Source organism: Glycine max, chromosome 8, assembly GCF_000004515.6.
Source record: "Glycine max cultivar Williams 82 chromosome 8, Glycine_max_v4.0, whole genome shotgun sequence".
Taxonomy (NCBI): domain Eukaryota; kingdom Viridiplantae; phylum Streptophyta; class Magnoliopsida; order Fabales; family Fabaceae; genus Glycine; species Glycine max.
The window spans coordinates 8,079,352-8,103,928 of record NC_038244.2 but is presented as its reverse complement, the minus strand read 5'-3'; the positions used below and the strand labels follow the sequence as shown (position 1 = coordinate 8,103,928).

The 24,577-nt window shown below is 34.7% G+C and overlaps 3 protein-coding genes and 1 non-coding gene across 15 annotated transcripts; 1 reads left to right on the top strand and 3 right to left on the bottom strand.

Moving 5' to 3' along the window:
- Nucleotides 1-1,053: 1,053 nt before the first annotated feature.
- Nucleotides 1,054-9,212, top strand: LOC100814958 (calmodulin-binding transcription activator 4). 6 transcript variants are annotated; one of them, XM_014778860.3, is made up of 13 exons: nucleotides 1,054-1,332; nucleotides 1,918-2,049; nucleotides 2,178-2,293; nucleotides 2,780-2,868; nucleotides 3,142-3,187; nucleotides 3,843-4,299; nucleotides 5,747-5,820; nucleotides 5,946-6,036; nucleotides 6,127-6,350; nucleotides 6,774-7,450; nucleotides 7,683-8,244; nucleotides 8,466-8,753; nucleotides 8,931-9,212. In XM_014778860.3, exons 1-13 carry the CDS (start codon nucleotides 1,323-1,325, stop codon nucleotides 9,018-9,020), a joined length of 2,856 nt encoding a protein of 951 aa, XP_014634346.1. In that variant the 5' UTR covers nucleotides 1,054-1,322; the 3' UTR covers nucleotides 9,021-9,212. The 6 variants fall into 6 exon arrangements, with proteins under 6 accessions (XP_014634346.1, XP_014634345.1, XP_006585126.1 ...); XM_014778859.3 differs by having other exon boundaries at nucleotides 5,943-6,036; XM_006585063.4 differs by having other exon boundaries at nucleotides 5,705-5,820; nucleotides 5,943-6,018.
- Nucleotides 9,213-9,959: 747 nt separating this feature from the next.
- Nucleotides 9,960-12,140, bottom strand: LOC100777334 (nuclear transport factor 2-like). Its single transcript, NM_001253343.3, has 2 exons — nucleotides 11,769-12,140; nucleotides 9,960-10,461 (listed from the first exon to the last, which is right to left on the bottom strand). The coding sequence occupies exons 1-2, from the start codon at nucleotides 12,063-12,065 to the stop codon at nucleotides 10,387-10,389; spliced, it is 372 nt and encodes a 123-aa protein (NP_001240272.1). The 5' UTR covers nucleotides 12,066-12,140; the 3' UTR covers nucleotides 9,960-10,386.
- Nucleotides 12,141-13,033: 893 nt separating this feature from the next.
- TRNAS-UGA (transfer RNA serine (anticodon UGA)) lies at nucleotides 13,034-13,115 on the bottom strand. The gene has a single exon. It is a non-coding gene; the product is annotated as a tRNA-Ser (tRNA).
- A 3,271-nt stretch (nucleotides 13,116-16,386) lies between these two features.
- On the bottom strand, nucleotides 16,387-24,268 carry LOC100776798 (histidine kinase 3). 7 transcript variants are annotated; one of them, XR_415448.4, is made up of 12 exons: nucleotides 23,751-24,233; nucleotides 22,831-23,480; nucleotides 22,182-22,463; nucleotides 21,571-21,740; nucleotides 21,008-21,220; nucleotides 20,493-20,679; nucleotides 20,352-20,403; nucleotides 20,010-20,239; nucleotides 19,806-19,904; nucleotides 18,427-19,556; nucleotides 17,098-17,441; nucleotides 16,387-16,856 (listed from the first exon to the last, which is right to left on the bottom strand). XR_415448.4 is itself a non-coding variant. In XM_006585060.4 (12 exons), exons 3-12 carry the CDS (start codon nucleotides 23,323-23,325, stop codon nucleotides 17,207-17,209), a joined length of 3,093 nt encoding a protein of 1,030 aa, XP_006585123.1. In that variant the 5' UTR covers nucleotides 23,326-23,480; nucleotides 23,890-23,951; nucleotides 24,059-24,268; the 3' UTR covers nucleotides 16,387-17,206. The 7 variants fall into 7 exon arrangements, 5 of the variants coding, with proteins under 5 accessions (XP_006585123.1, XP_014634343.1, XP_006585124.1 ...); XM_006585060.4 differs by having other exon boundaries at nucleotides 16,387-17,441; nucleotides 23,890-23,951; nucleotides 24,059-24,268; XM_014778857.3 differs by having other exon boundaries at nucleotides 16,387-17,441; nucleotides 23,886-23,951; nucleotides 24,059-24,233.
- Between the last annotated feature and the right edge of the window lie 309 nt (nucleotides 24,269-24,577).

Genomic DNA, 24,577 nt, shown 5'->3' with positions numbered 1-24,577 from the left:
ACCTAGAATTAATCCTCAACTTCAAGTCTCGTTCACACCGAGCAAGCTTGTCTTTTTGTGTTTAATAATGACCAGGTCTTCCTTTATGATGATATCATTGCTATGCAGATCAGCGAGATATTCAGCCCAGTAACCTCATTCACAGTTTTACTCTACATTTTATATTTGACATTCTGTTTTTATTAATATTATAATTAAGTTGACCTAAATGTACATGTATATGTATATATATAATAAGAAAAATGTGAATTTCTAGAGGGAAGTATTTTCCTTTTGCTCACATTTGAACCACAATCGTAGTGGTAAACAACTGTGTTTGGGAATTAGATTTTCACTACCAATAAAAACAAAACATTTCAGTCGGTTTTACACTTCTGTAACAAAAAAAAAGTCCGTTTTACAATTTAATCATTAGTTTGTGGCGACATTTCCGTGCGCAATAATTATATGAGCGGCATTTTCTAAATTTGTAATAAAAGTTTACTTTTCATTTTGTATCCACGTAAAATATTTTTATATTGATTAAACTTTTGATTTATTGATCATCCACTCAATAATGAATGTGTTCGCCTTGCATATCGCTTAAAAACACCTTGGCTCATTTATACATTAAATATTTTACTAAGATAAAAAATGAAAATATTTAAAATAAATACAAATATAATCGAAGAGTAGAATTATTTATAATATTCTTTTTTATCTTTATTCGCGCAATCGAATATTTATTTAGTCTTTTGATATTTCTTTAATTATTTAAGAGGGTAGTTAGCAAAGTTAACAAAAAGTAAATTTTGTGTATAATACTGCTACATATTTATTAAAGTTAACAAAAAGTTAAAAGGACTACCTGATTATGATTACCGCTTAGAAAAAATCAAACTTGCTCCAACTTGCAAAGTCTTTTTTTTAATCAGTGTAAAGTCTTTCCCACATAGATACTGAATATTCTAAAAATAAATTAAAGAGGTGAGAAAAGCAAGACATATAGTAGTAGCAATCTAATAGTAAATAGTAATATCTCTTGGTCTTGGTCTTGGTCTTGGTCTTGGTCATGGTCTCCATATAGTATTGTATATATATAAAAAAAATTTGTTTAATAAAAGCACGTTTCGCAAACCTCAACCTTAATCACAACCTCAAATCAACTCTGTAATAAGCTTCAACTAACGCTAACTGTGTCTGTTTCAGCTTTCTGCTTTTGCAACTTCCTTTCTCCGGTCCATTGTTTGCAGCGAATCTAGCAGCCTCTGCGGTTCCAAAAATGCTCTGTGTCCGGTTCTACTACCTGTACTTGTAGCTTTTTATTCCTCGGATTCAACACCATGACACCTGGTAAACGTGTCTTTACTTTTTCTTAATGTTGTTATTATTATGATGTCTTGTTTAGAAAAAGAAATTGGAAAATTGGGATGTTTAATGGTTTGGTGCGATGTACAGTGAAGTGAATTGAGTTTGACTTGGTTTGATTGGCTAGTTGAAGTGAACCACATCACTCGTGACTTTGTATGTCTGTGTGTGCATTTTTGTTTAGTTTGCTGAGATTGGTGCTTTCAATAGGGACCATTTGAGTTTTGGAATTTGTTTGGGATGGTAAAAATCAAACATTCGCACTGACAGTAAAGCACTTTAGTATATTCTCTGTAGCATGCTTTTTGCAATTTGATTTAATTTACTCAATTATTTTGCTGCTCCTAACACATTTTGCTTCCAAATGATATGGAATATTGGAATAATTGATAGGTGCTGTACTGAGAAAGAGAATTTTAAGATTTTAGTTACATTGTGCAGTTCTTATTAATGCATAAAAATGTCCCCGGCTTATCTAATTCTTCTGCTATCAGAAGGTAGAAAAGAAAACAATGTTGATGATGATGGGATGGGTCTATATTTTTTGACTTATTTATGATGTGGTTTTAGGTTACGAGTATGATATTAATGATCTGCATCAAGAGGCTCAAGCCAGATGGTTGAAGCCTGCAGAAGTGATGTACATTTTACAGAATCATGAAAAGTTCCAGTTCACCCAAGAGGTCCCACAACAGCCAACCAGTAACATCTGTGTTCCCTTTATCCAATTGATTTTAGAAATAAAAATAAATGACAGTTTTTCTCATTGTTTCTTCAGAATTGACTATAAAATGCTGATTGTTAACCTTATCAATTGATCTTCTTAACAGGTGGATCCCTGTTTCTGTTTAACAAAAGAATCCTGCGATACTTCCGTAGAGATGGTCATAACTGGCATAAGAAAAGTGGTGGAAGAACTGTGGGAGAAGCACACGAAAGGCTGAAGGTGTGCTACTTGTGTCTATACTGTTGTATTTGTTAGTTGTCCATGAAAAAGGAAAACTTGTTTGCAGGTGTCTAGAGGGGGGTCTCAGTTGTAGAAATGCAGTCCATAAATTAATATGTAAGAGGAGAAAAATTGTTGACTCTCCTGAATTGTTAGAAAAAAATATATTCATAACTTTGATAGATGTCTCAAACTTGGTGAATGGCGACAGATGGTATTATTAAAAAATACTTAAAAATCCTTATTTGAAGTTTCATTGAAGACTCTCAAGATGCTTTTGAAATAGAATGATTTGACTATCAGCTGCCCCTTATATACAATAGATATAACTTATTTCTGTTCAGTGATTATTTTTTAGCATGTTTTAAAAACATTATTCACTTATTGTTGCTATATTTACGAGTTTAGGCCAACATTTGTTTTTGTGATGGTATTCCGTATATTGATTTCTTCAATCTAAATGATTGTACTAATCTGCATGACTAGGTTCTAAATGTTGAAGCCTTAAATTGTTACTATGCACGCGGAGAGCAGAACCCTGCTTTCCAGAGGCGGAGCTATTGGATGTTGGATCCGTGAGTAAATTTTAACTATTAGCTAACTGTATATCCTTCACACCATTAAGCTTATCTCACTACATGTTGTATCCTTTAAAACAAACATGCAATTTTCAGGAAAAAGTCATCCTAGAGGTTAACTAAATTTTAAGTGAATTGCCAAGATTAATTTATCCTAGACTTTGAAACAGAATCAGCCTTCAATGTACATAACTATTTGTGTGATATGCTTATATATATATGTTATTGTAATAGTTATTCATAATCACTCATGCTATTGTTTCATGGCAGGGCATATGAGCATATTGTTCTTGTGCATTATAGGAACACAAGTGAGGTGAGTCTCCGATACATGATATCAGATGAATTTAATAATAGTACTTGTAGCTTGTGCATAGTGTCCCTCCAGAAAAATTGGGGAATCCTTTTGTGCAAGATTGCTCACTGTCCTAACCTGTTTCTGATTAGTTGTTTCACACATATCCTTCCTATTTACTGTTCACCTGTGAAACTCAAATAATTTAGTTCATTTTCCTGTTCCATGAAATTTCAAACATTTTCTGTATTCTTTCATATTTACTTTTTGTAGATGGCTCGTCCAATTGTCAATTAGCTGTTAATATTTCTTGTTTAAGTTTGGTATGTTGATTCTTTTATTCACCATTATAATTACTACTGTGTTGTAACTCCCTCTCCCCACCTCCCCTCTCTCATTTTCTATTTTCAAACTTCATTTATAAATGTACATGTATGCTTCCAAAGTCAGTGATTATTCCTAAGATTTGTAATGTCCTGTTGCTTTTCTGCACTAATTGTTTCATTTAATGGCTTTGTGCCTCAAATAAAGATATACTTAAATCTTGTTAAGAATCATATTTGATATCTTGGGCGGAATTATTAGATTATATTGTTTTATTCTGTGTGTGCATAGGAACATTGTTGGGCAGCCCATCTTTGAGTTTTGCATTAATGTATGCACTCTCATGTTATAGGGAAAGCTAAGTTCTGGAGCTGGGGCACAATTGTCACCAAGTTCTTCTGTCTATACTCAGAGTCCTAGCCCATATTCTACTCAGAATCCAGGGTCAACATCCATACTTGGTGATTCATATGAACCTAATCAGAGTTTCTCCAGTCCTGGGTCTACAAAAGTTACATCTGAGATATTCGTTCTGAACAATAAAATGGGTCACATGGATTGGGCAGATACAGAATCAGGAACCTCATCTGAACTCGAGGTTACTCAAGCTTTGCGCCGATTGGAGGTACAGTTAAGTTTGAATGAGGACAACTTTGAAGATATTGTTTCCTTCGGCAGTAAGCATGAAACTGTTCATGATTCAAATCCCAAGCACGATCAAAGGGTGATCAGCAATCAAGAGCAATCTGCAGCTTTCTCTAGACCCGATGATCAAGGGCTATTTTATGATGGATGTAATGGAAGGCAAGGTAAATTAAACAAACTTGATCTGTTGAGAACACATGGTTTAAATCAGTGAAATATCTGAGTGCTTAATCTATATTGTGTTTTAACCTGTTCACATACAGATATCTCTGTCTTCTACTTGTTTAACTGTGCTTGCAGCATCTTACACCTGCACAGCTAGTTTTCTGTAATTTGTTGATGGAAATTCATAGTATGCCTGTTTAGATTAAAGTTGGTCCCAACTATCATAGCCATCTTCTTGTTTGGTGTATCTGTTTCATTTTTCTCATCGAAGCATAATTCCCTAATTGGTATGTGCTGGTTGCGTTGTGTGAATTATTAGAATTTGGGTTTGAGACTAACTCAACCCCAAAAACTAGCTCATTGGGTGATAGTTGCCCCCCATTTTTATACATTATTTTGGCATTATTTCTAGTCAATGTTGGACTTGGGTTTTTTCCAATATGAATCTTAAGAGAAATATGTGATTCTTATTATAAGTCAAGTAACCAGGAAAAAAATGGTTCTAAACAACTTACTCACGGCTAGGTTTATTTGTATTTGACATTACTCCAGTAGACTTTAAAAAAACATATAAAAATGTGGAACAGGCTGTAAAGGTTTGATTGGAGAATTCCATATGTTACATAATAAATGAAGTGTCTTTCTTCTTTTATATGGTTGATAAGGAAAATAAATCAAATGTTCTAGTCTTGATACATTGCATGTGGCTGACAGGTTAGCAATTGACTTACTTTTAACAATAATAAGCAAATTTGAAGTTTGAGAGAAAAGATTGTGATATTATTTTAAAAGATGCCATGAAGAACATAACACAACATACTTACAGGGTAGTGATAGCCAACCTGAATAAGGATCCTAATTAAACAAAGAAAACACTAAATTTAAGGAAAAATTCAAGGAAAATACTAAAACAGCCTCAAAGTATACTTATATAATGGATTTTGGGCTCAAAATCACGCTCTAGAAGGTAAATCCTGGTTGCAACAAGAGGCTCGAAAGGAAATTTCTGTTGATATCATATGGGCCCTGTAACTCCATCTAGATCAAAAGTTATGGTTGTTTAAATCTCACTTTCCTATTCAGGATCTATGGGTCATACGTGTGGGTTTCTGGCACTCTGCTCACTCTAAGAAATCTTTTGTTACATGTGTGGCCAAAAGTTTGTCTGTGAAGTTATTGTGGTTTTGCCTCTGCTTGAAGTTTTTCCTTGTAAATTAGTTATTCATCCATTGAAAACCTTTTTTTTTAACTTAAATATTTTTAATTTCAAGTGAAATTCTGCTCTTTATAGTTTTTTTGTCCTCTTCATTATGGAAGCATCAAATGGGAAGAGAGGAAGGTAAAAGATGCTTAAAGTGTTTATTGTTATTGGTGATGGTGGTGAATTTTATCATGAATTAATAGATCATGGTTACCCTGATGCAAATGAAAAGGCTTTATGGACAGAGCAGCTGGAATCACATAAGTCCTCATCTGCAGTCAAGTTACCTCAGAAAAATGTATACATGCCAGCTGAAAATGTAATTATCGCTTCAACATATTTAATGAAATTTATATCATTTTGCAATTTTATGTTTGCTCAGATGTTGAAATAATTTTCTTCATGTGTTTCTGCAATTCTTAAAATATTTGATTCTTAAAGCAGGAAAATTCAGTATCTTCTGCAAGAAGGGTACCAGTTTCCAACCAGGAAAACAGTCACTGGCTCAACTTCAACTGTAATAATTCTGAAAACTGTATGATTTACTTTCACCTGGTTAACTTAACAACCTTTTTGGTATATTTTGGTGTTTCTTCAACTTCTGATTCCCCTCCCATGTTAGCAGCTGTTTTCTCACAACCTCAAGGTGTTGATGAAGTCAAATTTCCTGCCTATTCTTCTATGTTGGAAACACAAGTAATTAATTCTGACTACTATGAAACATTGTTTGACCAAAGCCAAATTGGAGCACCACCAGATGCAAATTCAAGCTTGACTGTTGCACAAAAACAGAAATTTACTATTAAGACTATCTCCCCAGAATGGGGTTATGCCACCGAGACTACCAAGGTTTGTGCATTTAAAGCCCAATTCCTTGCATGCCCTATGCAATGATTTATTACTCTTTGCATAACCGGTGTCTTGTGAACAATGAAAGTGCTCGTTCTTTTGATTCATAACTATTGGTGCTTATACCTTAACCTAGTCCCTGAAGAACTTTAAAATTTATTCTTAACTTTGTTGAAGTCTATATGAAATTCTTGTGGTAGTGGTGGTGGTATAAAGCAATTATATATAAAGCTCAGTCTATTTATAATAATTAGGTTAGGGAAATGTTGCTCAAGCTTGTGTCTTTGGACATTTAAGACTTATCAAGTTGGGGCATATATGTCATCTCTCTTTTTTTTCCCTTTCATCTTTCTTATCTTAAAATGATGTTTAGTGTTGATTTTGTCCAAATTTGATTCCTAAAGCTCCATACTCTATGCATAGGTCATTGTTGTTGGGTCTTTTCTCTGTCATCCCTCGGATTCTGCATGGGCTTGTATGTTTGGTGATGTTGAAGTTCCTATTGAGATAATTCAGGATGGTGTAATCTCTTGTGAAGCTCCATCTCACCTTCCTGGAAAGGTTACTCTGTGCATTACTTCTGGAAACTGGGAGTCCTGCAGTGAAGTCAGAGAGTTTGAATATCATGATAAGACCAATAGTTGCACTCGATGTACTCAATCCGAAACAGAAGCCACTAGAAGTCCAGAAGAGCTGTTATTACTTGTTAGATTAGGGCAGATGCTTCTTTCTGCATCAACAATAAAGAATGACAACATAGAATCTGGAATTCCTCTAATAAAACCGAAAGCTGATGATGATTCATGGAGCCATATTATAGATGCTCTTCTAGTTGGCAGTGGAACGTCGAGTGGTACTGTTGATTGGCTTCTTGAAGAGCTTCTAAAGGATAAGTTTCAACAGTGGCTTTCTTTCAGATCACGGGAAAAAGATGAAGAGACAGGCTGCTCTTTGTCCAAGAAAGAGCAAGGGATTATTCACATGGTTGCTGGGTTAGGTTTTGAGTGGGCCTTGAACCCTATTCTCACGTGTGGAGTTAATATAAATTTCCGTGACATCAATGGATGGACTGCCCTTCATTGGGCTGCACGTTTTGGAAGGTAATAGAGAATTCTAGAGAGCTTGCTACTTTGTTTACTGATTTATTTAGTTTTGGTGAAAGATGTTAGTATTGCTATACAAGGCTTATAGGTAATGAAGATGGGGAAAGCATGCATACTGAGGATCACGAAAATGAAAGTCTTGTTTCTTTTAGAAACCATTTTATAATTATCTGTTCCATTTTAAATTATTTTGGATGTTATTTTACTGAAGCTTTGTTATTCCATATAGGGAAAAAATGGTTGCTTCACTTATAGCTTCTGGAGCATCTGCTGGAGCTGTGACAGATCCAAATGCACAAGATCCAACTGGTAAAACTGCTGCATCTATTGCAGCCAGCAGTGGGCACAAGGGACTGGCAGGGTATCTTTCAGAGATAGCTGTAACAAGCCATTTGTCATCGCTTACACTGGAAGAGAGTGAATCATCTAAAAGTTCTGCTTATCTTCAGGCGGATAGGACTGTTAACAGTGTCTCCAAGGAAAATCTTACTGCCAATGAGGATCAGGCGTCACTCAAAGATACCTTGGCTGCTATCAGAAATGTAACTCAGGCAGCTGCGCGGATACAATCTGCTTTTCGCTCACATTCTTTTAGAAAACGGAGAGCAAGAGAAGCAACTGCTAGTACAGGTGGCATTGGTACCATTTCAGAGATTTCTGCTATGTCAAAACTTGCGTTTCGGAACTCACACGAATATAATTCAGCTGCTTTATCCATTCAGAAGAAATATCGAGGTTGGAAAGGTCGTAGAGATTTCTTAGCATTGCGCCAAAAAGTAGTGAAGATACAGGTAATAGATGTTAACTTTATAGTTTGACTAAAACAAAATGAATTCCAAGAGCTACATGGATATTATTCTTAATTTATATATAACTAGCACTTAAAGATACTCTGAAAGTGAATAAATTTGATTTTTAAACCAAAAAACAGTTGGTTATAGGCATGCACGTGCATACTTTGATTTCAACGGCATTATTATCAACCTTAGTTATTTCTAATTTATTTGGGCAGGCTCATGTGAGGGGTTACCAGGTTAGGAAGCATTACAAGGTAATATGGGCAGTTGGAATCTTGGACAAGGTTGTCCTACGATGGAGGAGAAAAGGAGCTGGTTTACGAGGTTTCCGACAAGAGATGGACATCAATGAAAATGAAGATGAAGATATTCTCAAGGTGTTCCGAAAACAGAAATTAGATGTAGAAATTGAAGAGGCTGTTTCAAGGGTGCTGTCCATGGTTGACTCACCGGATGCTCGTGAGCAATATCATCGCATGCTTGAGAAATATCGTCAAGCTAAGGTAAATAAATTAGTTGAATAATTTAAATATTGTTTTGCATGAGGCTTCCATAGGGCATTCCGTGCTCAATCAGAAATAAAGACAAAATAGTAACCATACAGAGCTATCAACCAGTTTGACTTTTTAGAGTGCAATTGCTTTGTGCTGTCAATGCATAAATTGTCAATTCCCTTGCAGGCTGAACTTGCGGGTACGAGTGACGAAGCATCATTATCAACTTCTGTAGGAGATGACTTATTTATGGATGATTTTTATCCATTTCCCTAAGAGCAAACGCTAGCCTTGTTAATCTTCATTCTTCTGAATGATCAATTTGTGGAACAAGCTGACTTATTAGTTTGAGACAGTCTAGATTGTATAGTGATAATAGCGATGGACATTGTTACTTTGTACAGTATGAAATGGTCTTGAATGCAGGTGGGTGGGGTTTCAAATTGAATGGATTAAGTTTCTTTCGCACTTCCTTGCGTGCACTCTTAATATCTTCGCAAATTAGTTATAGTTTATGGCCGCTACCTTCTTTTACAAGGTATCTCTGAAAATGTAGCATCATTGGATGAAATGTTGGAATAAAAATTTGCTATTAGGGTTGTTCGAGGTTCGAAGGTTTAATGACACATTTAATCTTTATAATTCCTAATTTTTTATATTTAAAAATTATTCATTTTAGTTGGTGTACATACCATTTTAATCCCTTAGTTCCTAAACATACCAATTCTAATTCATTCAGCTAAACTCAGGGACGGGAGAGTATTAAAAATAATGTATAAAAACTAAAAGATAATTCTTAAGTTTAGAAATTAAAAGGTAAAATTTGTACTATATAGATCAAAATGAGTAATCTTCATAATAACTAATCCATAAGCAATGTTCTCACTCGGTGTGGACCATGTAAAGGGTCCCAACGACTAGAATGTAGAAAAGATCTTTTCTTTCTCGTTTCTCCTTCCTTGTTTATCCCAAATGTGACAAGTTTGCATGGTAGCTAATAAGGCCGAAACAGATTTCGTCTAACACTTGTCATTGGCATCACCGTCAAATACAAATTAAATTTGACAGCATGAGAAAATGAAAATTTATATCACTCACCCGTATGCCACTTTTCATGGATATGAATCTTGGATTCCTCTATAATTGACAGTCAAGTTTAACCTGGTCCTCAACTATATGTTATTAGCTATCGAAGTCAATATATAAATCCATAACCCCCATTTTAATTTTTAACCACAATTTATTATACTAGCATCTACAGTAATATCTTTTTCAAGCCTAGTCTTAGGGTGAAGAAAACAAACCTTCGTTCGGAAAGCAAATAGAAAGGAAAAAAATTACGACAAGAAGCATAAACTAATTTGTAGAGATAAACTGGATCAAGATGCTTGGATTCAATATCGCGGATCACAAATATATTAAATTCAAGTTTTCAATCTCCAATATCCAGTAATCTTTCAACAATTTATCCTTGAAGGAGGGTTTTTAACCAGTCACAACAGAAAATTCTAAACACAACAGGCACAATTAAGCGTTCAACACAACCAACCAAAAAGAACCCAATTTCAATTTCAAATGTGCAATCTGAAACAGCTTGCTATAGGCAAACTTCTTCTATGGCCTTTCCGGTCATATGACATCTTCATGCATAGTTTAAACGGAATATGTCATTCAACACATAATAGCTTCCCTGAGGTGTTGGTATCAAATGGAACATCTGAAAAGAGAGTGGACAGAAATTAGAGAAACAGTACATGAGAAAACAATAGAGCAAGAAAATAAGATGAAGTGCCCACCAAAAACAATATTTCTGCATATACAGGAAAAATATAATGTACAATTACCAGTGTAAGAGCAGCACATGTAAACATGTATAGTAAGGGTGAACAAAAATATGTTTAAGTAAAACTGTAAATAAAATGCCACTTCCATGTAGGCACCATCATTTCAGTAAAATGACAGGATTTGGACAACCCATCCTCTAACATGAGGCAATCACTTCTAACTTCAAGGTAAAATGAGTACATCATAAACTCTACTTATAGAGATTGAAATTTCATTAAATATTCTACTGTAATTCTTGTGAAATTCCCTTGAGTCCTTCTGAGAAGAACAGGAAGATTTGAGCCAAATTTGAATAAAACTCTGTTTTGAAGGACCCCACAGGCCACAGGTCACCAAATTGAACTCAGATTCAGGCCAGGTGGCAACTTGGAAGGCGGGAATTATGAATAACCTACCCAAGCACAGATAAAGAAAAGTGCAATAACTTTTGCTAGCAAATTGATATCAATGAATAAACCAAGAACAGCCAGTGTAAGAGCACATGAGGAACGTTGAGATCAAGAAGCATGTCGAAAGCATCCAAAACTTGAGAGCTTAAAGGACTTTCCCTGGTTAATAGTGTGGTTGAGGGCACAATGAAGAGAGTAAAGAAATCAAGTTGCCTTTGGATATCCAACAGATATTCAGTAGTACAATCCATAACCATCCAAAAACAACTTTGATCCAATTAATAAAGTCCATTAAATTAAAATTATCATGATAAAAGGATGGATAATTGTTTTGCCACTCACTCTCTACTGTGAGCAAACCTTTGACTATGCAGTTACCCTAGATTCTCGATCACAAATTGGCAATCAATTGCCAATTCATTTGAAAATCTTCCCAATTCATCCTTCTCTCCGTGATAGATTCCCACGCCAATAGCATTAATAACAATCTAAAACCTCCTAACACTAAACAATTTAGGTTTTCCAGATGAACAAATCGACACGATAATCAATCAAACACACGAGCCAAATCAGCAACCAAATTCAAAAGCAACATGCAATATTCGCTATATTATTATGCAAAGAAATGTCAATCGTATTGAAACCAGTCATGCGCGTCAACGTCAAAAGAACGCCGTCACACAACTAAACAGCGAAACACAGGATTAGGCAGATCGAAACGCGAATCGAGTATTTATAGCAGAAAGCGATGGATCGGAGAGCGAATAAAACCCTAACAGAGGGAGAGTACCTGGCTGAACTTGAGAGTGTGCTGTTCGCCGGCGAGCTGAAGGTTTCCGCTGACGAAGACGAGCATGCCGGCGTTGACGCCGGAGGGCTGGCAGTCGACGGTGGAGATTGAGTGGTGGCACTGCTGAAAAGGGAGGGAGGTGAGCTTGGCAACGATGTTGGAAGCGCCTTGGATCTTCTGCCCTTCGAAAGTGAGCATGGAACCCTCCTGGTAGAGATTCGCTAAGCCGTTCCTGTTGGTGTCGAAGGTGCTGTAGTAGTGCTCCACGAATGCCTTTGCCAACGCGTCTGGATCCATCTCTCTTCTCTATTCTCTCCCACTTCTCTCTCTCTCTCTCCCCTCCTTTATATACTACACGTCTACACCCTCTCGCGTATCTTTTACGTACCAACCATCAATTTTCCAAATTATATTATTATTAGGCTATTTTCTGGAAGACCTTTGAGTCAATTTCTAATTATTTTTATTAACTTAAAAATTTATTTGATTATCGGATAAATAATTTTTTTGATAGATTTTAATATTTTTTAAAATATGAATTTCTAACTTTTTATATTTTTTCTATTATTATGTTTATTTTTTTATCTATTTTAATAAAACATAATTTTATTATTTTTATGTTATTTTATACTTTTTAATTATTTCAATAACTAATTTTATTTAATACTTTTAATTTAATACATTAGTTTTCAATTTTCAACTATCCTTTAATTTTTTTAATTTTTCATCTTCTAGTTAATTTTTCAATTAATTTTGTTAAATATAATCTTATTATCTATTAAAAGTAAGTATATGATAAGTTTATTTATTTTTATAATTATTTTTCTAAAATTAATGAGGCCCAAGATATTTTTATAAATTTTATTTTTTGGATCGATTATACAACTAAGTTAAATTTAAAACTTAATCACAGTTATTTTGTGAAAATCGATATACATTTTATCGCATTGAATAAGTGAGTTGTTATAAACTGAGATAAATATAAATAAAAACTGAGCTACGCTCAATAATTTTTAATTTATTGACGGTGTAGAAAAATTTACACCTAGAGCATACAAAATTATATTATGATCATTATTATTGAGTGAGATATATATTTGATACTCGCGTGATTTATTAGATCTCGCACAAATTTTATGTACTAATAAATATTTTTTAAATAATGTAAATCAAGTATTATTTTGTTCATCTTAAATTAAATATTTACTAAATCTTGCCTAAATTAAATCATTCAAAGTAAAAATATATATTATTAATAAAAATATCGTCGACAGCAGGGTTCGAACCTGCGCGGGCGTAGCCCAACAGATTTCAAGTCTGTCTCCTTAACCACTCGGACATATCGACTCACATATTAATAATGGTTTAACAGTGGTACATAACCACAATAACTTTGCAAAGCATATTATATTTAAAAATGTTATATTTTATCCCTTTAGTATGATCAATATCTGATTTTTATTGCTTAGTAGTTTTAATTTTAGTTTATTCTCTTGATTATTATAGTTAAGTAATTCAATTACTTTCTCTATAATAAGTTTAAATCTTTACTTCCTATTCAAATAATTAGAGATTTAGGGTAGATTTAAGATTGAAAATAATCTAAAAGGTTCAAAACTAAAAAAAAAAGTTAGTGAAATTAAAAAAAAATAGTGTGAGGTTGAAACTAAAAAGTAAAAGATTTTGTTTTAATTTAAGATGAAATTCAATATTTTGGTTAGTGGATTGTGAAAAAAAAAAAGTATTTAAAGAGACTATTTGTGTACATATGCTAACTCCATCTCCTCCCAAGCAAAAGTTTCTACTGTAATTTTGAAAACACGTAACCAATGAATAATCTTATCAGTTGGATTTGCTTTGAAAATCATATTTTTAATAACCAAATTGAATCTAACCTTAATACATATATTGACAAAATATAGTTTAATCGATCAGTTCAATTTATGGAGACTTTAGTTTTAGATTTGGTAGAGGGTTAGTTTTATTTATTTCTACTTCTCACAAAAGCTATATTCTTCTGTCATATTGCTCTTGCAAAACCTTGTAAATACAAAATAATGGAGAAAAATTAATGAACCTGAGAAAGATCGAATTCCCAAATTCAAAAACAGTGTGGCCCTTGTACACCAAGCACACTAGTACCAACTATAGTAGCTCTTATTACTAGTTAAGAGACAATGGAGGTAAATAACTTAGTGCATGTCTGATCTTTCCTCCAGCTTGTTGTCGCATGAATTCTAAAGACAAATCTAATGGTCCAACGCAAACTGAATGCAAAAGAAATGATGGGAATGCTTTTGCAAACGTCCTTTTGCTACCAACTTTCATTTCGTTTGAAATAAATACACAAACATGCCTTTAATAGTAATATATATAATTCCCTTGTGATGGTTTAAGAACCTAACAATGTGTAAAACTGAGAGTCCCTATTGAAAGATAAGTGTATGGGATGTTATTTGACTAACTAAATAATGGTCGTGAAGCTTCAACGACATGATTTTGTATTTCTAGTTTTGAATTTCAGCATTCAAGAATTGATAACGTTAACGCTTATGCATATTTCGTTTTCATTTTTGTTGTAGTGTGTTGGAACAAAGTTCCCTTCATCATTGTGCCCTGTGTACAATGTTGACGTCACATGTTGCTCCACGTAATAAACATGCATATCCACACCAATAAGTATTTACTAAACCGGTGGAAAAATTTATTGTGAAATTGACGGAACTAATGAGCCCCACATATGGTATCTGAAATGTGTAAGTCTTGTCCACCCAACAATCAAGTGTCCTTATGGTTATTACCCAATTATTGCTAAACCTGCTATGGCTTGGCATCACCTTTAAAACAAGCAAATTTCTCAAATTCTTTTACACCTTCATCAATTGTGAATGAATGTTGTGGGTATAGGAACCATTACCATTGTTGATACTTGATAAGGCCATAAGGGAAGGGAAGGCCACTTCCACTATCTAAACTAGACATTAAATTAGTGCATAATAGTTGTTTTTAAAGTAGTAATAAATAGTTTTTATATTGATTTCATCATGATTTTCTACAGTGAAATCAAATACATTTTAATTCATTAGGAAATGAATTGAGACAAAGTCAAATTGAATATGATTGATTTTTAGTGATCTTAAACATAGAAACATGTTTCTTAGTTATAGTGCACGGTTTACATGACCAATTAAATGATATTTATCCAAAGGCTGCAACTTTTACTATGTGTTTTACGTTGTCACAGTCTCCTGCTGGTGGAGGAGGAAAAGCTTCTGACTTGATGCATGCATCTATGTTAATTATTGTAGAATCAAGTGTCTGGAACTCACATTGATTTGGGAAAAAAGTCAATGCAAAATATCAGTTCTGTTGCAGTGAAACGTACTCGAGTTACTACTCCCAGGAGATGTGACGGACTCGCATTTTCCAACTAGTATTAGTTTATCGAATTTCGAACTCATGGAAGAGTCATATCTATGCATTGGCATTGCATGCTGTTTAAAAGAACTTGTATTGAGAATGTTGCATTCATTGAGAAACGTTGACACTGGTATTAGTTTAGCCCAGTGCCTTTCTAGTCAATTCTAATTTGTACTTAGACGGGTTAAGTATAGTTTTACATTTTCAGATTTATAATTTTCATTTTATCATTTTAGAAAATGATTTATTTTGTGTTCCCTTTGGAATTTTTTTACTTTCTTATGACCAGTTTGTATTATTTTTTTAAAGAACTTCAAATGAAGCTTAAAAAACAATTATAATCAAGTTAATATATTTTTGTCTTGTGTAACTAGAGAGGATTATCTTAGATCTTACTATGAAAGTGAGAAAATTCGGGATGACAGGTTAAAACTATGTACTCATGCATGTCTTATAACTTGATCGATTTATCTGACCCAAGGAAACCTTTTTTTTTTTTTTTAATTTGATTTTCATTAGAATCTTTTTCTTAATTTTTTCTATTTTTATTTTATGTTTTAGTCATCCAAAAGTTGATATACTAGGTAAAAGCATATATAAGAAATAAGTTTGTATTAATATTTTTATTCTTTAAATTATTTATTTTTGTAATTAAATGGATTAAGCAACAAAGTACAACAAACAGACAAAACAAAAGGGCCTGCCGCTGCCATAATAAGCATGTAGTAGTTGGAGTTGGCAAATATTCATTAAAACCACGAGAACATAGCAGCAAAACAAATTCTAAATGACAAAAAAATTGTTTTACCTAATTTAATTGTGCTTCTCTGTGTCAATGACTAAAAAGGAGGATAAATATTTGAGAGTAAAATCCAGATCCTCCTTCATGACGGACAAGACGTGTCTGTTACTAATTTAGCTGAAGAACCATACAACAATTTGTAGAGGATAAAGACTTTGCTTATCATTAAATGTGTGGGACAAATAAAATGTTAAAACATTACTTAGCCTGTTATACCCAGTGATACCTTGTTAGTGCACGTTAAAATCCACCTAGATAACTCTTGACATAAAAAATTGGCAACTTCAGCTTTTAAAAATTTACTATTGAGATTAAAAAAAAAAAGGAATAATTTCATGAGATGTGCAAGGCAAATCAATGAGTCAAAGGAAATCCAGAATTGGAAATATAAAAATCGGCCAAAAAATGGTGGATCACTCACACTACAGTATAATGTATCAGTTACATGTTTGCAAGCCGAATTCCAGCACTGTTAAGAACAAAAGGAAGCAAGCTTGCTGTGATACATCGAATCACCATCTTTATTGTGAGTCATATACAAAGATTGATGGTGTGTACTTGCTTCCTTCCTCCCCTTTGATGCCAAGAAGCTAATTTTCTTCCTTTCACCTGAATCAAGCCCTTGTGATACATGCATCAATACACATAAAAATGTAACGCGCCTAGGCTAGATTACTATAAGTTGTATTATTACATACACAAGGATGAGACTCCAGAACCTGTATTATAATACACCCTAGTCTTCTAATCAGCCTCAATCATTTCGGCTGACTTTACATGGAAGAAGAATTAATGGGTTTTGGTACCCTTAACAACCAATTACAACTCAATTGCAACCAATCAAACTTGGCTCCTATGTACACTCCCTGCCACAAAAACAATGTTTTAAAACGGGAACCCTTCAAACACAGCAGAAAAGACAACAAAATAGGTCAAAAAGGTAGAATGAACCATTTCTGAACTTCTACAATATTATCCCCCTTTGTTCCATTTTCTTTTATCTTTCAGATGAGATAGATAGCATTCTTCTGTCTCTAGTGAACAACCACCAAGCTTTGAGGTGGTTAAATACTAAAACATGCACTGGCTGTTAAATAGGGAACTTACTCTCAGGAGACTTCGGAACCTATTTGCCCACTTCGGAGTGTCCTGGATTACGGACAGCTACGCTTCCATTATCAAATATTCTGGTTTAACTCGGCACCGTATTTTCTTTTCAAGATGACTGGAAAAACCGTGAGACTTCTCTATACAGCTGTTCAGCTTCAAATGGTTTTGAAACATATCCATCCATGCCACACCTTAGGCATTCCTCGTGTGTAGCCTGTATCACATCTGCGGTCATGGCTAAAATGGGTACATGCCAGTTTGTAATATTCTCAAAGTCATCCATAGATACTTCTCTGTTCACACTATCTTCCATCTCCCTAATTCGCTTTGTAGCTTCAAATCTGTTGGGAAAGAATTGTTATTAGCAAAATTGTAATATAATGATAATTCTGGGTTTATAAATAGAAAGTAGATAAATAAATTTTCAAATAATTTTTTATTTAGAATTGTGAAATGAATTGACTCCGCTTATGGGCTCATAGCTGGTTCCAAAGCCTGACAAAGGAAGAGGGTTGTGTTAGGCCCTTGACAACCAACATAAAACTTGTTGAAAGCCCAAGCATGGATCACTAACAATGGATTATGTGTGCCAATGCTAGGTCGTAACCCAAAAATAACACTTTGAATGCCTTGAGTACAGTGTTAAATGAGCTAGAGCTGCTACAGAAACTTTCAAATGTATTAAATAAGCAAGAGTTTTCACATTTTTGTAGACAAATGTGGGTAAAGCAACTAGACTAGTTGTGCCTGATTAGATTTGGTGCTTGGAATATTGGTACATTGAAAGATAATTCTCTGAAGGTGGTGGACATCATGATTTGGAAAAGGATTCACATCACATGTTTTCAAGAAACTAAATAGGTTGGAGAAGAAGTCAAGGAGTAAGACACTACAGGATGTAAACTTTGGTACATAGGGAAAGTTAAAGGAGCTAGACACAGCACCAAAAAGGAAACTAAAGAAAATTATCAAAAGAGATTTATGGTAAATAGCATCCCTTAGAATTTGGTTTTTAACCAAGCTCAATGGCATCATGTATCAAACCTCACTTAATGAGACAAGACTATTTTTGTCATAGAATTGTCAAATGAATTATAGACTCCAAACACCTTGTGTGCTTAATATACATTAGTTTGTTTCACAAATCTTTGCAGTGCAATAAGTTTTCCTTTGATGTTAAAACTGTTAAGTAAGATATTTTCAATTATTCTGTTAGATCAATAAAAGAATTAAAAACTCTTTTCTATGTTTGTAGAAATTTCAAATATTACTCCAGATATTAAAAATATCAGATTCTGAAAGAAAGTATTCCAGGTGCATACATACCCATCCATTTCTGGCATTTGAATATCCATGAAACAGGCATCAAACTGATGGGGTGGCTTCAAGGAAGAGATGGCATCTTTTCCACTGCTAACACAAACCACATCTGCTCCATACTTTTTCAATGCACCAGCTGCTACTGCACGGTTCACACCATTGTCGTCTACAATTAGAATTTTCCTGCCACGAAGAAGATGGCGAAGAGACAAACTTTGGAGCTCTCTATGAGGAGCTCCCTTGTTTTGGACACCCATGGCTCGTTGTAGTGAGGCAGCAAGCATACTTGCTCTCAGAGGTTTGGTGATCACAGTAGGATTATGAACACCCAAGTTTACGCTAGCTTTAAAAGAACTACTAGAATTAACAAGAATGAACAGCTTTGGAGGAACCCCATGATCAATTCTCCTCGTGTTATTGACAAAGTGAGATGACAAGCCTAAATCTCTATCCCAAACCTCCTGCTCAATCAGGACCATATTAACAACTACATTCCCATTGCTTATGGTTGACAAACCTTGTTTTAAATCTGAAACCATTTCAACATGAATGCCAAGCCGTTGGATGTGATATCCAGACACTTCTGCTCTAACAGATCTTGGGTCAATAATTAATGCAGTCATCCCCTCAAATTCTGAAGATGCAGACTGAGGTTGGTTGTTGATTTGCTGAATTTTACACTCACTTGAACTACGGTGTCCATTGGTGAATACAGCAGTAAAAGTGAATGTGGACCCAATCTTGGGTATGCTCACAAATCCAATTTCCCCATTCATGAGGCCAACCAAACATTTGCTAATGCTTAGGCCAATGCCTGTTCCTCCATGCTTTCGGGAGATGGATGAACCTACCTGCATGAATGGGGTGAAGATGAGTGGCTGAGATTCAAGAGGAATACCTTCACCTGTATCTTCAACAGATACAATCAAATTGACAAGATCATTGGAGGGGGATGAGAAGGAACCAAGAGGTCCCTCTTGACTGAAAGCCTTGAATCCTTCCCAGCTCCGGCGACTATCAGCAACGGGCGAACCACTCAAGGTATTTTCTGAGTTGGATTCTTTGTCAACCTCTATTGAACGGACAACCTCCTCAACAAGATGGATTGTGACAAAAATATGTCCTTTGTCCGTGAACTGCCAAACAATTACAGAATCAGTTTTAATAATATTTTCAAGAAATACACATCAACTTTGCTCTACTAATAGTCATGCTTGGCTAGAACACTAAATAGAAGATTTTTTTTCATGAGACTATGATGACCGTAGCATGTCTATAAGGCAAGGATGTAGGACAAGGGAACATCTCTAAGTAACTTATATGAAGGATATCAGACTAAGTAACTTGAATTATACATAATGTTCTTCTCTCTACCATAAACTTACCTTAATTGAGTTACCCATGAGATTGGTAATTATTTGTCGAAATCTTCCTGGATCACCTATAAGTAATTCAGGAACATGATCTGACACATAAACTGCCAACTGCAGTTACCACAAAAATTATGAAGAGCCATTAACTATTAGACTACGCACATTTTGAAAATTCCATCATGATAAAAAATCAACAGTAGATGAGAGAGATATTACCTCTACTCTTTTTCCTTGAGACTTCTCAGAAAATAGAGACAATACATCATCCAAAATTGCCCGTATGTCGAAGAGCACAGCCTCAAGCTCTAGCTTACCAAACTCAATCTTAGCCTGATCCAAAACCTCATTTATAAGTGACACCAGAGCTTTTCCACTTTCCTGTGCTGTCCTGACATATTCCTGTTGGGTTACATCTAGATCTGTGTCCATAAGCATATGCAACATCCCTGAAAATCCAATTTAGAGCAGGGTCATGGCTGAAGAAGCTCTTCTTTTCTGTGGAAATAATATAGATAAAAATTGGATAATAGACTAAGCCGTAGACAGAAGACAACTCACCCAAAACACCATTCATTGGTGTTCTGATCTCATGGGAAACAGTAGCAAGAAACTGCGGTTACAATTGATAAAGCCCACATGATCAGTATGAGTTAAGCCAAAATAAGTTCAACAAATAAATTTTAAAAAAAAGTTCCATACCTGGGATTTTGCAACATCAGCCGCCTCAGCTCGTTTTTTAAGTTCCATCATCTCACGGTAATCATCTTCTACTTTGGCAATTCGATTCACAGTGGCATGGAAAATATATCCAACAAGGAGTGCAATAACAAGGATACCAATAGAAGTAGTTATTGCCACCCATGGCCATGGTGGCTTCTGCTTGAACCTGCATTAGCATCAAGCTTAATTTTCATGAATAGTTCGTCTTTGACAACTTGTACATTTTCATTGTAATGTATTAATAAAAATAGTTAAGATTCAATGACCCTAAAAAAGTATGACAAGTCCAGATAAAAGAACTCTAGACTAGGTATCGCTAGCAGCAAAACCACTAGATTGTGAAGTATTAAGTCATGTGACATTAATACAATAATAAACCGTGTATTTAATATATCCTCTACCTATTTCAAGGTGACCCACTGTTATTCTTACAAACTACACTGAGCATTAAGGAGGACGGAGATATTAGACTTCTTCAGTAGCATTACTCTTACCTGCAGTGCATCTCATGCTTCCTAAAAGGGTCTCCAAAGTTAAGAGTGCTGACGTGATAGAAAAAATCCCCTGATTCATTTGAGCCATACATGGCAATTGGATGAGTACGATTTGTAGTATCATATACATGAACAATTACAGTTTGCTTGCTAGCAAGTTGCTGAAGTAATTTCTCCACTAATGACTCAACATCAAAGACTCCCCCAAGATACCTGCCCAGCAAGCAGTAGTGAAGACATAAAAATGCTGCTCTCTTTAACTGTGTTCATGATTTTTTTTCATTTTCCCATTGGCTTTATTGAATTTAAAAGTAGATTTATAACTTCAAAGCTTCTAATTATCACAAGGGGAGAGCCAATAATTATTCACTCTTCTCACATTAATAGATTTCATGAATCTTCTCTGAAAATTTGAATACAGTGATTAGTTACTTAGTAGTACTTCAAAGCTTTAGATGACCAAAATGGAATAAGCTAAATTATATGAATGATAAAAAATCATAAAAATTGACCAAAAAAGCTAATGAATGTCAGATGCAAAAAAATTCAAAAACTAGGCACACCCGTCAGTTGCTTGAATCCTTTCATTTGGGGTTGTATTTGATGGGAGATCTCTCTTGTAAACAGCAAAGGTCAGGATAACCCCTAGTCGATTTGTTTTGAGCAGCCTAAAGGGCGCAGTTAAAACCCCTTTGCCTGATTCTCTTGCACGCAGCACATTTTCACGGTCTTCCTGTTGATGAACAAGTGAATAACTGTGACAATCATAAATCCAAATAAATTGCCATAGATTTTAGATATCAAACATGAACAACGTGTCTCAATTCAGCTTTGTGATATTCACAAAATTAGAGTCTATTCATGTGTACTATTCTCCATCAGGAGCAATCCCATCATCACAAGCAAGAGAAAGGAAGAACAAGGGTACAAAAACAAGCAATATGGCAACATAGATAGTTTTTTCTTCATAAACATTCTCCGGAAAAAAAATTAATGACCACTAAAGACCAGTCAAAAACCATACTACCAGGAATAAAAAGCTTAGAATGGATGGATTAAAATTATCATCAAGACATCAAAGTCTACTGTATAGCATTTTCACAATTTTCATAATTAACAATATATGGCTCAGACTAGCTCCACAAATAAAATTATACAAGTATCAGAAACCTACCTTTCCAGAAAGCACATTAACAGAAATCACGTGTGCAATTGTATCCTGTGCAAAGATGACAGGAGCATATTCTTCCTGAACAGGGGATGGCTCCAGTGCCTCTGGGGCATAATCGTCCTTATGAACCGGGTTCTGCTCTAGAGTATCCATCCTCTTGATAGTCCAACCTTGCTGCTTTTCAAATTGTTCCCTTTCAGAATGGAGCACCCTTACAGCATACGCAACACCACTTGTAAGAGGTCTCTCAAAAGCTGTTCTTTCTGTGTACTTTGCAAAAGTTTTCTGCAAGTTTTGGAAGTTAGATTAATTTGCAGAGATGAGACTAAAGATCGAAGGATAAAAGAAAGTGGGATCTTTTCTATCCGACAAGAAGGGGAGGAACCAAGGAAATCAGGTCATGTTCCAGCAGCTCAAGTTCAGTAACCTTGTCAGCAAAACATATAATACTAAAACCCCAATAAATTCTCCACAAAAAAGGTGTTGTGTATTAGACAAAATAATGCTATTAGACACTAAAATTAATGACAATGAAACAACTCAGAAACCTATGTGAATAAAAATTAAGCCAAAATAAACAAAGACTAAAAGCAAAAGGTGGGGAATTAGTGAATTAGGTCCTGATTTGCAACAACAAAGTAAAGACTAGTACCTGATCGATGGCTGAGGGGCTCTTAGCATGGTGGAAAGTGGAGATTAGAATGGACATGGCTTGGATATGGTTCATACTGACATTAAACTGATCCTGCAGCATCCTAGCCCTTTCATCACACATGCTTGCAAGAGTTTCTTTCCTCTTCTCAGTACCTTGCGAGCTCATGTAGCAGAAGATCCGCAAAGATACTATGAACCAACCCACTACCCATGTCAGCAAAAGCTTCCTCCACAACGCTCTCTTAACTTTCTTGGAGCCAATATACTGGTAGTACTGTTGGTGGATTTTGCAACCCTGCCCTGAGATCTTCTCCCACCATTTTTTGTGCCACATCTTGCTACCACCACCACCTCCACCACCCATCTTGGTGTCCATAATAATTCCACTGCTGAGAAACCAGTTAAGATAAACCACAGACACAACCCAGCAACATAGCACCAAAAGTAGATGCCCCACTTTAAGACCAAACCCAACTACATGGAGCAAGCTCATCCACAACAGTAACCAACACAAGTTAAAAAGACACAGTTCAAACAGTTTGTGGGTGTCAACTCTAGCTGATTCCAGGTATAGGCTTGTGTTAGAGAGAGAGAAGAAAGAACCGCTGTCAAATCCACAGAATCCCCACAAGGCTAACACACACACACCTATTCATTATAAAAGATGTTAGGCTTGTGATCGAAGGAAATTCAAGATTTAGAAGAACAACAATAACACAAACCCAATTCCCAAAAACTAAAAACAAGTAGGTTGAAGGGGAAGGAAAAATAAAAAAGACATCTTAATAATAAAAATAGAAATAATAATAGAAGATGTGACCTTGATAAGATGCTGTCTTATCCACCCCAATAGCTTAAAATTTCATAAATGCAAAAATGAACACTGAAACTAGAGACAGATAAGAAAAATTCAAATACCCTTTAAAGAATAAAAGAATCACAAGATTCTGGGTTTCTAATTCTAAAACAGAAATTGATACTCCTTATTATCTTGTTAGCTAGCAGCAGCTACCAACCAAGACGCAGAACAAAAAGGAAGGGCCAAAACTAAACCTACAAAAAGATTCGATCTTCACTATCACTCAGCAAAGAAGGTCTTCTAGCTTGCACTTCATGGCCCTAGAATCAAACAAGAACAACACAAGCACGTGAGTGTGTTCCAGAAAGATTTCTTTTATTTCTTAGAAGCTAGCTGCACACTGTAAAAAAAAAAAAAAGAAGGTAACTTGAACGTGGAGAATGAAGCTGGCAAGGACTTTAAAGCAATGAGTTGTTGTTCATCGAGCTCAGGTAGTAGGAGAATTTGGCAAGGCAAGATGATAAGAATAATACGGTAGCATAGCACAATTGTTTTCAACATTATTATAGTCCATTATCTCTTTCCAAACTATCCACTCAAAAAAACAATATTTGTCAAAAGAATATAGCAATAAACACTATAGTATATTTTAACAAGCTTGTTATATATATATATATATATATATATATATATATATATATATATATATATATATATATATATATATATATAAAGTTATATTGCATATTTTGAACACAAGTAATAATAATAAAAAAATTGAGATCAAAATAACAAATCATTGGTACGAGGGTAATGAATTTAATCTCTTTAAATAAAATAAAATATTAAGTTAAAGTCTTGATTGAGATGAAAAAATTACTAAAAATTATAAATTATGGCTCAAATCAGATTCTCAATCAGAAATTAATCATTTAACAAAACTGAT